Source organism: Ochotona princeps, chromosome 13, assembly GCF_030435755.1.
Source record: "Ochotona princeps isolate mOchPri1 chromosome 13, mOchPri1.hap1, whole genome shotgun sequence".
Taxonomy (NCBI): Eukaryota; Metazoa; Chordata; class Mammalia; order Lagomorpha; family Ochotonidae; genus Ochotona; species Ochotona princeps.
The window spans coordinates 35134093-35148628 of record NC_080844.1 but is presented as its reverse complement, the minus strand read 5'-3'; the positions used below and the strand labels follow the sequence as shown (position 1 = coordinate 35148628).

The 14536-nt window shown below is 36.0% G+C and overlaps 1 protein-coding gene across 2 annotated transcripts in view; it reads right to left on the bottom strand.

The window, feature by feature from the left end:
• Positions 1–14536, bottom strand: part of ADK (adenosine kinase) — a 467734-nt gene that overhangs the window by 243028 nt on the left and 210170 nt on the right. For both annotated transcript variants that reach the window (XM_004583503.3, XM_004583504.4), the window contains exon 6: positions 12789–12897. In XM_004583503.3, coding sequence (XP_004583560.1) covers positions 12789–12897 — 109 coding nt within the window. The remainder of the gene's footprint in view (positions 1–12788; positions 12898–14536) is intronic.

Here is a 14536-nt window from a genome sequence, read left to right as displayed (position 1 = left end):
CCAAGCACTTGGGACCCATACCATCCATGTGGGAGACCTAGATGGAGATTAAGCCTCCTGGTTTTGGCCTGTGGATTGGCCCAATGGAAAAAAGAGTTTCTCCGCACCGTTTTATCTCTGCCTCTCTCCCCCTCTTCCTCTCTCTTTCCCTTGTTCTCTTTCCTTCCCTTTCTCTGTAACACTGCTGTTCAAACAAATAAGTGAACCATTCAAAAATCCATTCTAAAAAATTCTAAACTGCTTCATGAAAAAGATTCATAGGTATTAAGTGTGAGGAATTCCTGAAGCTCCAAGAAAAAAAATCTCAAAATTCATGCTAGTTTTAAAAAAATGACATTTTCAGAAATGTTAACATCTCATAGTTAATCCCTAATGAAGTGAATATAACAACCAAGAATAAAATAGCTAGTGAATGTGAGCTAAAAATGAAGCAATAAAGTCATATAATGATCAATGATTTGACCAAGAAATATAATGGGTTTTCTAATACATAAAACCTCAAACACTGTATTGAAACATGATAAAATAAAATAAAACCTTGAGGTAGTTCAGTCATCTCACCCCTTCAACTAATAATCTCAAAAGAATATTTTAAAAATGATTAGTGAATTCCAAAAAGTACTTTGAATTCCATTTAAATGTTTTAATGACAAGTGGCTTATTATTTAACCAACTGTCACAAAAAAAACCTTAACATTTTTTAAAAGATCTTTTGCTCACTTACTCGACAAAACTGTATTTACTGAAATAGTACACTTGCTTAAGAATGACATTACAAGGGCTTTTTAATATAGCTTAATGAGTTTAATTAATTGTTGATAAGCTGGGAAAAATTATCTGCCTTTAACTATCAAAAATTTATTTTGGGGAAAGAGGGTAAATCTCAAAAGATATAATTAACTAAATTCACTTTTAAATTATTTAAATTCATTAGATTATTATCTAAATTAAATGAAAGCTTTTTTCAAAGCATGTTTCTACTAGCCTTTACTTACATTCCTCTTAATTCCATATGAAAACATTAGAAACACTTGAAAGTTCTACCTTCACAAAAAACCTTATCCTCAAAACGGTACAACTATGGGCTGAAAATGGACAAAGTGGTAACGTTGGAGTTATATAATAATTACAGACTTGGGAAAAGGAATAGCAATAAGTGACTGGAATTAGAAATATCACAGAAAGAAATAGTCAGGGGTACCAAAGGAAAATTCACACTGCAAGTCTCACCACATAATTACAGACAAGTTATGATTTCATATTCCTTCACTTACAATATTTAATTTCTAATCAACAAATGGTAACAGGCCTAAATTTATTCACATAAAGGATACTGAATGTCTTTGCTACATTAAAAATTTAACTATATCTTAATCTTTAAAATTAAAAATTCTACCTAGGAAACAACTAAATTTATAGACTAAAAACATCCTTATAATATATGTGAAATCCAGATTCTCTGTCCAATATGAATTTTACTGTCTGGGATCAGTACTGGAGTGCATTAGGTTAAACCACTGCCTTTAGATAGTCCCGCCTACTCTACGTCATATCCAACTCCCTGCTCATGTGCCTGAGAATGTAGGAAACCATGGCCAAGTCCCTGGCTCCCTGTGTTTGACCCAGAAGAAGCTCATGGCTTTCTGGGTTTGGCTTGGCTCTAGCCCTTTTCCAGCCCCATGACCATTTGTGCAGCAAACCAGAAGATGGAAGATGTCTGTTTTCCTCTTGATCTGGAACTACTGTACTTCAAATAAAAAAAATAAACAAATCTTTTTCAAAAAGAAATAATTCTATTGTCCTCATAATGCAGTCAAAACACTAAAAATCTACAGGGCTAAATGTGATTACTACCAAAACTACTAATTAATTACATATAAATGCAATACTACATCTTAGCTGAGAACCTTCAGAATTACTTATAAATGGCAAAATGGTGATCTTTTATTTTACAGAATTTTTAAAGGCTTACTTATTTTTAGTGGAAAGGCAGAATTAGAGAGAGAGAGAGACAGAAAGATCTCTCATCCACTGGTTCATTCCCTAAATGACCATAATGACCGGAGTTGAGCTGATCCAAAGCCAGGAGCCAGGAACTACTTCTGGGTCTCCCACCCAAGTACAGAGTCCCAATACTTTGGGCCACCCTCCACTGTTTTCCCAGGCCACGTGCAGGCAGATGGATGGCAGGTGGAGCAGCTGGAACACAAAATGGAACCCATATGGAATCCCACCATGTGCAGGGTACTTTAGCTACTAGGGTACCACCCTGGGTTCTATTTTATAGAATTTTTGTGGTTAGATCAGCCACAATACAACCTTAATGCTAATTTAGCACCATGATATGTGATTTCTTGGGCCATCATTTCCTAGAATATTCTCTGTAACACATTTATCAGAGACAGTTATTTTCTGATACTTTATAGGTCAAAGTAGGAAAAATAAAACTTGTGGACATGAAAAGCAAGAATTAATTATGTGCAGTATAATTCAATCTGCAATTTAAAATGATTATCATATTCCTGGAAAAACCAATGTAGAATGAACATAAGAGATAAATCACAGTTAAGTTATTAACAGGCTCAAACTCAATGAAAAAACTCATCAATCTCCCAATAAACAAACTCAGTGAAAAAGGGTAAACTCCAAATTAACTCAAGGATTTCCACTGGCAACCATTATGAAGTTACAGTGGAAAGATCTAACAATTACATCTTAAATTACTATTAAAATGAACACATATTACTCGGCAAAAAGCAAAAAACAGAAAAAAATAAGCCCTGTAATCGTTCAAATCTGTCCTCTGAAGAGATTTTCCAGGCTGCTGTAACAGGAAAGCAGAAAATACACAGAGTCAAGCAGTCAGTGAGGAGGCCAGGGAGCTAGCACAGGCAGAGTACTGGACAGGAAGGAGCTGCTTGGAGAGAACTGAGCTGCAAAGTGATGCTCTGCAGAACTTGGAGGGTATCCATTCAAGTGTGTGCAAGAGCTTCAAGAGGAAACAATCATGCTAAACGAACCAAAAAACTCATAGAAAAAAAAATCAATAGACAAGAATATTAAAACAATTATTACAGTTATAGTCCATACATTAAAAGTGGCCAGGGATCACATGAGCCTGATAAACGCTCAGCAGAAGGGAAAAGGTTCCAAATGAAACTCGCAGAGATGAAAACTAGGATGTTACAGATTGAAATAAGAATTACTATACTGGATAAGGTTAACATGAGGTAAGACACTGCAAGAGAAATGATTAAAAAACTTCAGAAGAAGTCATCAAAAATCTAAATTGGAGAGTCTGGCATTATGGCAGGGTAAGTTAAGGCACCACATATGATGCCAGCATCCTATGAATGCCAGTTTGAGTCCCAGCTATTCCACTTCTAATCCACCTCCCTGCTCATGCACCTGGGAAGGCAGCAGAAGATGGTCCAAGCATATGGGCCCCTGCTACACATGTAAGACACCCAGATGGAGATTTGGGCTACTGGCTATGGCCTGGCCCAGCAACTGGCATTGTGGTCATTTAGGGAGTGAATCAAAACATGGAAAATTTCTCTCTGACTCTCTCTTTGTAATGTTGTTTTCCAAATAAATAAATAAACAAAACTTTTTTCAAAAAATCAAAAATGGAGAAAAAGAAAAAAGTTGAAAGGAGCATAATCGAGCTACTGATTCATTTCAACTTGTTTAACATTAACTAGAAACCCCCAAAATGGCTGGAAATAGGGAGAGATGATTTGAATAAGATTTTCTAAACTGGAAACTAAAAGCCCAGAGATTGAAGAAATTCAACAAATCCCAAGGACAAGAAATACAAAAACTGCACCATGGCGCATCATCATAAAATTTATTTTTTTTTAAAGATTTATTCATTTTATTACAGCCAGATATACACAGAGGAGGAGAGATAGAGAGGAAGATCTTCCGTCTGATGATTCACTCCCTAAGTGAGCCGCAACGGGCTGATGCGCGACAATACGAAGCCGGGAACCTGGAACCTCTTCCTGATCTCCCACACGGGTGCAGGGTCCCAATGCACTGGGCCAACCTCAACTGCTTTCCCAGGCCACAAGCAGGGAGCTGGATGGGAAGTGGAGCTGCCAGGATTAGAACCGGCGCCCATATGGGATCCCGGGGCTTTCAAGGCGAGGACTTTAGCTGCTAGGCCACGCCGCCAGGCCCCATCATAAAATTTATTAAAATCAGAGAAATCCTTAAGAGGAGCCGAGAGGAACAAAAGACATATTGGATGAAGAGCATCACTGAGAAGAATGATAGCGTATTACTTTCAATAACAATGTAAAATAGAAGAAATGGATTAAATTTGTGCCTCAGAATAAAACAGCAGATTACTACCTCAAGATTATTTCCAGACTAGGATGGTAAAAACAGCAGAATAAAAAGTTAATTTGATTTTCACCTTCTTTCTTGACATAGAACTCCCCAAAATGGTCACTGTCTTTTGGCATGCCAGTAACTTCAGTGAGGGCTGGATGTACCCTGTATTTTCAGGTTAGGGGCTGGTGACTATAAAGACCAGGATTAGAGAGCTGGGACTTGCAGTCTCACCCTATCTCCAATTCTGACAAGGCATGAGAGGTTGAAAGCTAATTCGGTCATCAACAATCATTGATTTAGATATCTGTGCCTATGTAATGAAGCGTCCATAAAACTTCCAAATAGGGTCTGCAGAACATGCTGAAAGTTCAACATGTGTATGTTCCTGGAGGGTGGTAAACCTCACGAGGACATGGGAGCTGTTCTTTTTCCTGCATACTATGAATCTGTTCATCTATCATCCTTATATTAACCTATAACCTGGCAAATGTGTTTCACTAAGTTCTATGAGCCGCTTGAAGACACCAGTGGAGCCTGAGGAGGTGCTAATGTCAGCCCAGATTCATAACTGGCTGGTCAGAAACACATGTAAACAATGTGGGGCTTGCCTCTAAAGTGGGAGAATGGGAACTGTGAGCATATGAGGAATCTGATAGTATTCTCAGGTACAAAGTGAAAACTGAAATCAACTAGGTGGGGACATCTGATTGGTGTTCACCACTGCAGGGGTGCTTTGCTGCTGCTGAGTGGGGGAGAAATACACATTTTGGGATTACAGAAGCCTTCTGTGTAGATTGTTGCAGTATGAGATCAGAATGGAAAAATGCTTCCCCCCGCTTTTACTCAATCGTACAAGGAGGAAAACAGCAATGAAGTGGAGTTCGGAATTCAGGAAATAAAACTGAGGGTTTGGATCAGTGCAGTGGCTCAACAGGCTAATTTTCTACTTGCAAGGGCCAGCATCCCATATGGGTGCTGGTTGGAGTCCTGACTGCTCCACTTCCGATCCAGCCTCCTGCTTATGCCCTGGGAAGGCAATGGAGGATAACCCAAAACCTCCACATGTGAGACCCAGAAGAAACACTTGGCTCCCAGCTTGATTGGCTCAGCTCTGGCCATTGTAGCCATCTGGGAAGTGAACCGAAGAATGGAAGATCTTTATCTCTCCTTCTCTCTTTAAATCTGCCACGCAAATAAAGGTAAGTAAAAGAAAAAAAAAAAAAAAAAACGAAAAGAAAAAACTGAGTGTTTGTGGGTGCCAGAGCAATTAGGACTCAGAGATTAAAAAATTTTTTACTCTGTGTTTTCAGAGAAGTTTTACAGAGATCTGGAATTCTGCAGGGGGTCCTCCAAGAGGATTCACTAGGTCCAAGTTTCAAGGGGGAAAAGGATTAGAGGAAGGAGCAGCTGGTGCTCACATATACCTGGGATGATGCCTCTTCCTGTGAATTAAAACAGAAAAGATTTCTATTTCTGAGAAACTACCAGAGTCAGGGTTAGCCTATAGTTTTTTAAACACTGGCTCTAAAGGTAATATGAAATGGAGAATTATTTGTTATGGGGGTTCTATTCTGTATTTTGCAAGATGCATAGTAATATCCCTGTCCTATATCTACCTGTAACAATCATCTGAAGTCACCACAATCAGAAATGTCTCCAGAAATTGCCAAATGTTCCTAAGGGTAAAAATGCCCATGATTTAAGGCTTCTACACTGACAAAGCACTCTTGCAAGGACCCACCTAACAAACCATAAGAGCAAGATATAAAAGTACATTCTTATGCTATGTAATTTTATCAGGATAAAGTGCAAGAGAATATACAGTAGTACAAACTTACCCTGAACCTAAAAGGTACAGCAAGACTATAAGAACATAAACAGGCAGAAAAAGTACAACTGCTAACGAGGAAACCTTCACACGAGTTTGAGAACTGGCATATATTTCTATGGCAAAATTAAAAAGGAGGTTATGAAAAGTTATTTTAACTGGGCTTTATGTATATACAAGTAAAGTAAAAACAAGAAAAAAAAAAAGGTTCCAATACAATTCTCGAAATATAAAACCAGCAAAACTGATATGAAAAACATATTGATCAGAATTAATGACAGGTGTCCTAGATTGTATGGAAGAAACTTCAAGGTACAGTTTAAAAAAAGAGAGAGAGAGTATCAAAAATAAAACATAGAGGAAAAAAAACACCCCCACCCCCCAAAAAAAGAAACTGAAGCCTAAGGTAATGGGACAAGTAGAGTGTATTAGGGGCCGGCATTATGGTATAGTTAGTTGATTAAGCTGCTGGCTGTGACACTGGCATTCCTTTTCAGTGTTTGCTCAAGTTCAGCATTTCACAACCTATTGATGTCCTGGGAACACAGTGAAAGATGGCCCAAGAATTTGTTCTCCTGCTGCCCATGAGAATGCTTCAAATATTCAGGCTCCTGGCTGTAGCCATTTAGGATAATGGCCCAATGGGCGGAAGTTTTCTTTGTCTCTCTGAGTCTTTCAAGTAAGTTAATTTAAAAAGAAGAAGAAAGAAAACACAGGGTATCAATAAGCTATGAAAGATAATTAACTAGCCCAAGGAGGCTAAAGTTACCTAAAGGGTAATTTTGCAAAAGAAATAATGCCTGAAAGTATTTCAAAACATAATAAATATTATAAACTCAAACACCTAATAAGAACCATCCAAGCACCAAAAAGATACAATATATCAAGTCACATCATAACCAAACTGATCAAAATCAGTAACATATGAAAGTGAAAGAGAAAGAGAGTTTCACTTTCCAAATGGCCACAATGTTTAGATCTGAGCCACGTCAAAGCCAGGAGCCAAGAATTTCCTCCAGGTTTACCACCTGGAACAGATGGACACGAACTGCTGCCCATAAAACATACTGCATGTCACAGGTGGCTGCTTTACCTGCTATAACACAACCCTGGCTCCAAACAGGAATCTTAAAAATAACAAAGCTTAGAGGGGAATAAAAACTAAGTAAGTCAGATGTGTTTTACTGGGTACTTGGTGTGGCACAGCGTGTGGAGATTCCACCTGCCTCCGCAACATCATGTATTTAGAGTGCCAGCTTAAGTATCAGCTGCTCTATTCCTATTCCAGCTCCCACACTAACCTGCTTGGGAGAGCAGAAGATGGTCAATTAGTTGGGCCCTTGTCACTCACATGGGGTATCAAGACAGAACTGGCTGTTGCAGTAACTTGGGCAATAAACCAGTATTAAAAGATTTCTATCTCCATGCTCTGTGCCATTCTGTCATTCAAATAAAGACGAAAACCACAATGTACCTTAATTATGTATTTAACCTGTCATCAAGAACAAAGCAATAATCTGGCACTTGGGTCCCTTCTACCACTTCAGGGACCTGGATGGAATTCCTGACTCCTGTCTTTATACTCGTCCAACCGTGGCTATTGTGGGCATTCGGGGAGTGAACCAGCATTTGAAAGATATCTATCTTTGTTATTCTACCTCTCAAAATAATCAAGAGAAAAGAACATAAGAAAAGAACAAAAAATAAGACAGTGGAAAAATATCTTTCTTATAAAAAACAACTTTAGAGCTAGAACTATATGGCAGAAGAAGTATTTCAGAAATGAAGGTGAAACAAAGATGTTTTCAAAACATATGAAAGCTTGAAGAATTCATCACCAGCAGATCCAAACATAAGAAATGTTAAACAATGCCCTTTAGCAGAAGGAAACTGATACCAGATGGAATTCTGGGCCTAACCAAAAGGATTGAAGTATACTGGAAAAGAAAATTACCTGAGAAAATACATGCTTTCTTGCTTTTATTATGGAATTCACTTTAAAAGACACTTAAACAAAAACAATAACCATGTTTATAGTGTTTATAACACATGAGCTATTCCGTTGTATGTTCTGTGAATTTTGTAAAAAAAAAAAAAGCCATTTTTAAATGTACACAATGAAAAACTTAAAAGGTAAACTACGGTGATATATTTTCAACGGTTAAGACAGTGCTTTGGAATGGCTGTATTCCATATCATTGAAACTAGGGTTAAGTATCAGAGCTGCTCCTGATTCCAGCTTCCAGCTAATATATACCCTGGGAGGTAGCAGGTAGTAGATCAAGAAGTAGGGTCTATTCCCATTAAATTGGAAACTTAGATTTCACATTCAGTCCTGTCCACCCTGGACTGTAGTGAGCATTTGGGAATGAATCAGCAGATAGTGGCCAACTGTCCATTGCTCCCTGACCCTCTTACCCCAGGCCCATCCAAAAGCAACAACACAGCCTTAAGGGCTAAGAAGGATGAAATGAAAGTCCATTATTATTAGATAAGGATCTTACATGTATTTGAAATCATATAATATTACTTGAAGGCAAACCGTGATGAGTGAAAGAAATACACTACAGCCTGTTGCACAAGAAAGCACTAGATTAACCCAAAAGAGGGCAGGACAAAGAAAAAAGAGGATAAAGGACAGATGGGACAAAGAGGAAGCAAATACTAAGATGATGACTCAAATTTAATCAAATAGGCAGCTGCATTGAATGGAAACAAGTATAAGCAGTCAAATGAAAAAGGCAGACATTGTCATTTTGTAGCGAAATATAACAAAAGACAAACAGGTTAGAACTGAAAGAAAGCAAAAAGATACCATAGTACCAACAATCAAAACATGACTTTACTGGCTGTTTTAATATCAGACACAGTAAACATCAGAGTACAGTATATTCTCTGGGACACATTACCAAATGGTTCAAAGAATCAATCCTATACTTTATATACACCCAATAACAGAATTTAAACCTTAACAAAATAAAATTTCAAAGAATATACAAATACACAATTATAGACAAAGAAAATCTCAGGAAAACTGCAATTAAAGTATCGGGGCATTTAAAATCCACTAATCAAAGTATCTGTAAAAAGTGAAACAAAGTTTTTCAACCTGAGTAAAAATAAAAATATGAGGACTGGCGCTGTAGGTTCAGCTTCCGCTTATTGTGCCAGCATCCAATATGGGTGCCATTTTGAGTCTTGGCTGTTCTATTTCTGACCTGACTCTCCAAGCCTGGGAAAGCAGTGAAAGAAAGCCCAAGTCCTACATGCCAGACCCAACAGAAGCTCCAGGCTCCTAGTTGTACTCATTTGGGGAGTGAATCTGCAGATAGAAGATCTCTATCTCTTGCTTTTTCTGTCTGTGTAAATCTGCCTTTCAAATAAAATAAATCTTTAAAAATTTATTAAAAAATGAAAACATGAAATATCAGAATCTTTGAGATACAGCTACATCAATACTCAGAAATTAATAGCACTAAGCAGTTTTCTTATGGCATACTGGGTAAGGCAGCCACCTGTGGATTGGCATCCCAAATGGGTACCAGCTTGAATCTCCACCCCCCTATTTCCAATTCACTCTAGCAGATTACTTGGGAAAACAGTGGAGGACCATCCCAGCTAGATCTATGGGGGAGCTTGGGAAGAAATTCCGAGCTCCTGGCTATTACCAGCTGTGGTCACTGTGGTCATTCGGAGAACAGATGGAGTACACCTGGTTCTCTCCGTCACTCCCAGCACCTCTCTAACTGTGCTTTTTAAATAAATAAGTCAATCTTTTAAAAAATAAAAAGGAAATACTAAGGAACAGAAACAAAAATATACCTGACCTTAGATTTCTTAGAAATCTAAGAAAATGTGCTATAAATCTACAAGAAAATGTATATAAAATACTTTATTTTGCAAAATATAGACCAAACAAGTGGTCATTGTTTTATATTTTCATAAAAACAATAGGACACAAATAAAAATTCAAGAAGGGAGGTGATGAGTTCTTCCTGTTTAAAAAATTATGGTAAGATAAAGGAGGTAATCAATGGATAATCAATATAAACTATAAAGAAAGGAGACAGGTGTGATAAAATAATTGCTAGAAGAAAGGATTCCTCATTTACATATGAAGTTAACACTATAACAACATGCAAACTGGAAATGTAAAAAATATAGTGGAAATTTACCAATACCAAAATACTCAAATTTTGTATCAGTGCTAAAAGTAAATGGCTCCAATATCCTAATGTGTTTTCCTAAATATCAGTCTTAGAATTTTAACTTAGGAAACATCATGTTTTAGTCAGAAGGAAGATATAAGCCAATTTAATTCTAAGGTGAAGAACATCTAAGAATGATGTTTTCAAGACATAACTAGTCACCATCACCAGTAGTTTCTATTCACCTACTAAAAAAGAATTTGACAAACTAGTCTAAATACGGAAAGAAACTGAGTTTACAAAGCATAAATGACACACTTGCTTCAAAAGACTGAAAACAAAACAAACTTTAGCACTTTCTTAAAACTAACATTAGGGTTATATTCTATCTCAGCTCTCTGCGGCAAAATACATTGCTCTATGTATTCATTGTGAAAAAAAATGACACAATGTTTTCAATTTTCCTAATGGTGATGAACATTGGTAGCCCTGGGAAAGAACAAAGCTGAGTGGGTAGAGCTGGTTTATCATATATAACAGAAGTCTTAATTATGTACTTTGCTTCATTAGATCAAGAGTTTTTTAAGAAGTAGAGTTTCCAGGACCTCATCTTGTTTGTGGGAATAACACTACACTTCAAAAATAGAGTCACAAAGTTTAATGATTAAGAATTATACTCTTAGTGGTTAGCCAAATAATTGCTGCACATACACCGAGCATATAGAGTGCCTATAGGAATCCAGTATGAATTTACTATTTTTAGAGCTGTGTTGAAATAATCCAAGCACTGAGCACAGTATAGACTGACGTGGCAGTGTAAAGAAGCATTCTTCTTATACAATTGCCAAAATAAGCAAAGAGCTCTCAGTCATTATCAGAGATATCAACTGGAAATAATTTTGTATTTTCTTCTGGATGAATACACCACACCAATCTCAAAATAACTGTATTTCCTTATTGATCTGATCAAAATTAATCACTCTTCTCTATGCAAAATTGACTTTAAATACTCAATCCAGTAATAAAAATTCAATGTACTCAAATTTGAACAGATGAGTCATGGTATTTAATTAATATAATCATCAGTTATTTCTAAGTAGGAGCTTTTATTCCATAACAATTCCACTGACCCAGAGTTGGTTTTCATACTATAAAATCATTACATTTGTGAAATCTGTTTCAGGTAGACTCATAATTCAGGACTAAATTACTTTATGCTCAAGTACAGATAACTTTAACCATCAAGTTAAAATTCTTTCTCATCACAACATATCATCTCTCACAGTTAACATAAAAAATATCCTTAAATCACACCAAATGTTAAACCATGTGCTCCCTGAAAATCAGACACTCAAACTTTAGATGGTTTGAAACAGTACATAAATTCCTCTGCAGAAACACATTACAAAAATTGCACTACACCAAGGCTTTAATGAAAAATGCATCCACACTGAAAAATAAAATAAAATGGAAAGAACATAAAAGTAAAAAACTTCAATTCTTAAACATGTTTTTCTCAAATACTGGTAGAAATATACCCCACTTTTCCATCATATAATTTTCTCATTGGAAGCACTTATTTGGCAGTAATAAAGTGGGTATAAGATTTGCTATACAGAGGAATCAATAACAGTGTTGTAAAGCCTACAGCAGTCTGCATAAACATCCTGCAGGAGACATTAACACTAGGCTGAAGAAAATAATTATATTTTCAATAAACATGTTTCTACTGGATAATCAGTTTTTACATGTCTTACCAGATGTTTCACAGTGCCCAGGTACTGGAATGGATAAAGCTGTTACACCAAACCACATACTACATGCATATAAGGAGCTTTTGATTTTTCATAGGTATCTACTTATTTGTGAGCAGCCCACATTTAACTCTTATTATATAAAAACAAGGTAATCATGAGGTGATTAATTAAAGGGCGATTTTTAGTATAGTCCTATTTTAGAAAAGAATTCTTAACCAATTATTTTTACATCAGAAGACTTAATTCAAATTACATGCTGCCCTTATTTGCAGATTTAAGAGATTTGTCATGATCAATGTTTCTGAAATATTAAATTAAAAGGTGTCATGGTAATTACTATGGAATAAATAGCAATTAAGATTTCGTTTAGACAAAGCTCAGTTTGCAGTGAATATTTAAACTACTAATATTTTTCATACAATGCATGTATCATTCACAATACTGCCTAAAAATTATTTTAAAAATAGCAAGAAGCTGATTCAGTGGCACAGGATTCTGTGCATGTCTGAGCAGCAGAAATGTCGAGTCTCCAAATATGTCGAGTTGAAGGTTGATAACACAAAGTTTTATTCACCTAGAACTGACATTTCTGCTCAATATTAACAATAGTGAATCTAATATGCTTTGAGATGGGTAAATGACTCACAGCATAAATAAAACACAATTATTTAAAAACATTTAGTGGCCAACAATTAAAATCTATTAAATACTTACTGCTATATAACAAACTCTTGCTTTTTCTACCAACATCCAGTTTTTCTCCAAATCAAGATGTTTTTCCTTTTTATAACAATTGGCAGCAGCAAGGTTAGCTATAAGGGACCTAAACCAAAGAAAAAGAAAAGAGTTTACTTATATTTTAGCAATCATATACTTCTCATGTTTTGCTTTTTTGTAACTTTTCATTTACAGGTTAAATTTGAATTTTTCAAAACTGATTTAATGATATTTTAAGAAATACAAATAATGTTAATTTTGCTTTGAGGACTTTCCATATTTGAAAGAACAGCTGGTATTTGGTATTTGAATTTTATTTTAAGATTAAATAAAATCATCTATTATATTTTAGTAGTTCAAAATAAAGAAATAAAACTACCAAGTAATTCTGAAGCAGGAAATCAAGGCACGGGAACATTCCTTGTTTTTTTTTTTTTACAATGGAAAAATGTAAAAATAAGTATCAACATACTCTAATTGACTATTTAATGCTTTAAAAGTCAAGTATGAGAGTAATTTTATAAAACACACATATAAATGTAGACCACATTTACAATGAAGAGTTAATTTGCAAGTTACTACATTTTAAGGACAGGAATCAATTAGCTATTAGTTTCTATAGTTGAAAACTCCCAGGGCTGGTAGCTGTAGGAAACTTTGTTCAAGATTTTGTTACAAGTACCATACACATTGTTTCAATACATTCCAACACCAAACTTAATAATCATTTACATTTTCTATAAATTCGTAAAATACTCTTATTCCTCATTTTGACTAAATTCATAAAACTAACTACCAATTTAATTTTTTTTTAGCAGAAAGGTAACAGTTATGGTTTTGAGATGTTGATAATGGTTAGTTCCTCCGTTAAAAAGGAAGAGAATATTTTAAAGAATATTTACCTATGTAAATTTGCCACTAAATGATACATCCACCTATGCTCAATTAAATAAAGAAAAACACAGAGTAACAGGTATAATACATTCATAAGCTAAATAAGTAAGGTATAAACTTCAGAAAACTCAGTTCTCATTTATAAAAATATTTGAGTAATCATGATCTCAGGAAAATTTTGGGAAAAATAGCTGCTACATAAAAGTTAATACTTCTGCAATTGGCTGTCAAACTTTACTTTCAATTTTAATTTATTATCAGTTTATTTGAAGTAGAGAGATGTGAGACCTTTGACATGCTGTCTTATCCCCCAACTAGTCCCAACTGTCAGAGCTGTGCCAGACCAAAGCCAGGAGCTTGACCCACCAAGGAACTTAACCCAGATTATCCGCATGGGTGTCAGGACCTCAGCACTTGAGCCATCACCTGCTGCCTGCAGGGTGCACATTAGAAGGAAACAATGATCACATCCGTTTCCCTAACCCTGGATCCTTACCACCCTGATCAACTAAGTAAACAACATCTAAAATAATAAAGAGAGAGAAGTAGAGGAAGGAAGGGCAGGAGGGAGGGAGGGGAAGAAAACTGGATAAGGATACAGAAGAGTAAAGGACTTGAACCAAGCATTCTAACATAGTATGCTTACTGGCTGTTCCAAGTGTCTACCTATTTTTTGAAAAGATTTATTTATTCATATTGGAAAGGTAAATCTGACAGAGAGAGGAGACACCTAGTTCTTCCATTGGCTGGTTCATTTCCCCTTTTAAAATGCTGAAACCCAGACAGGCACTGATCTGAAGCTGGGAGCCAGGAGCCTCTCTGTGTTTTCCATGTAGGTGCAGGGTCCCAAG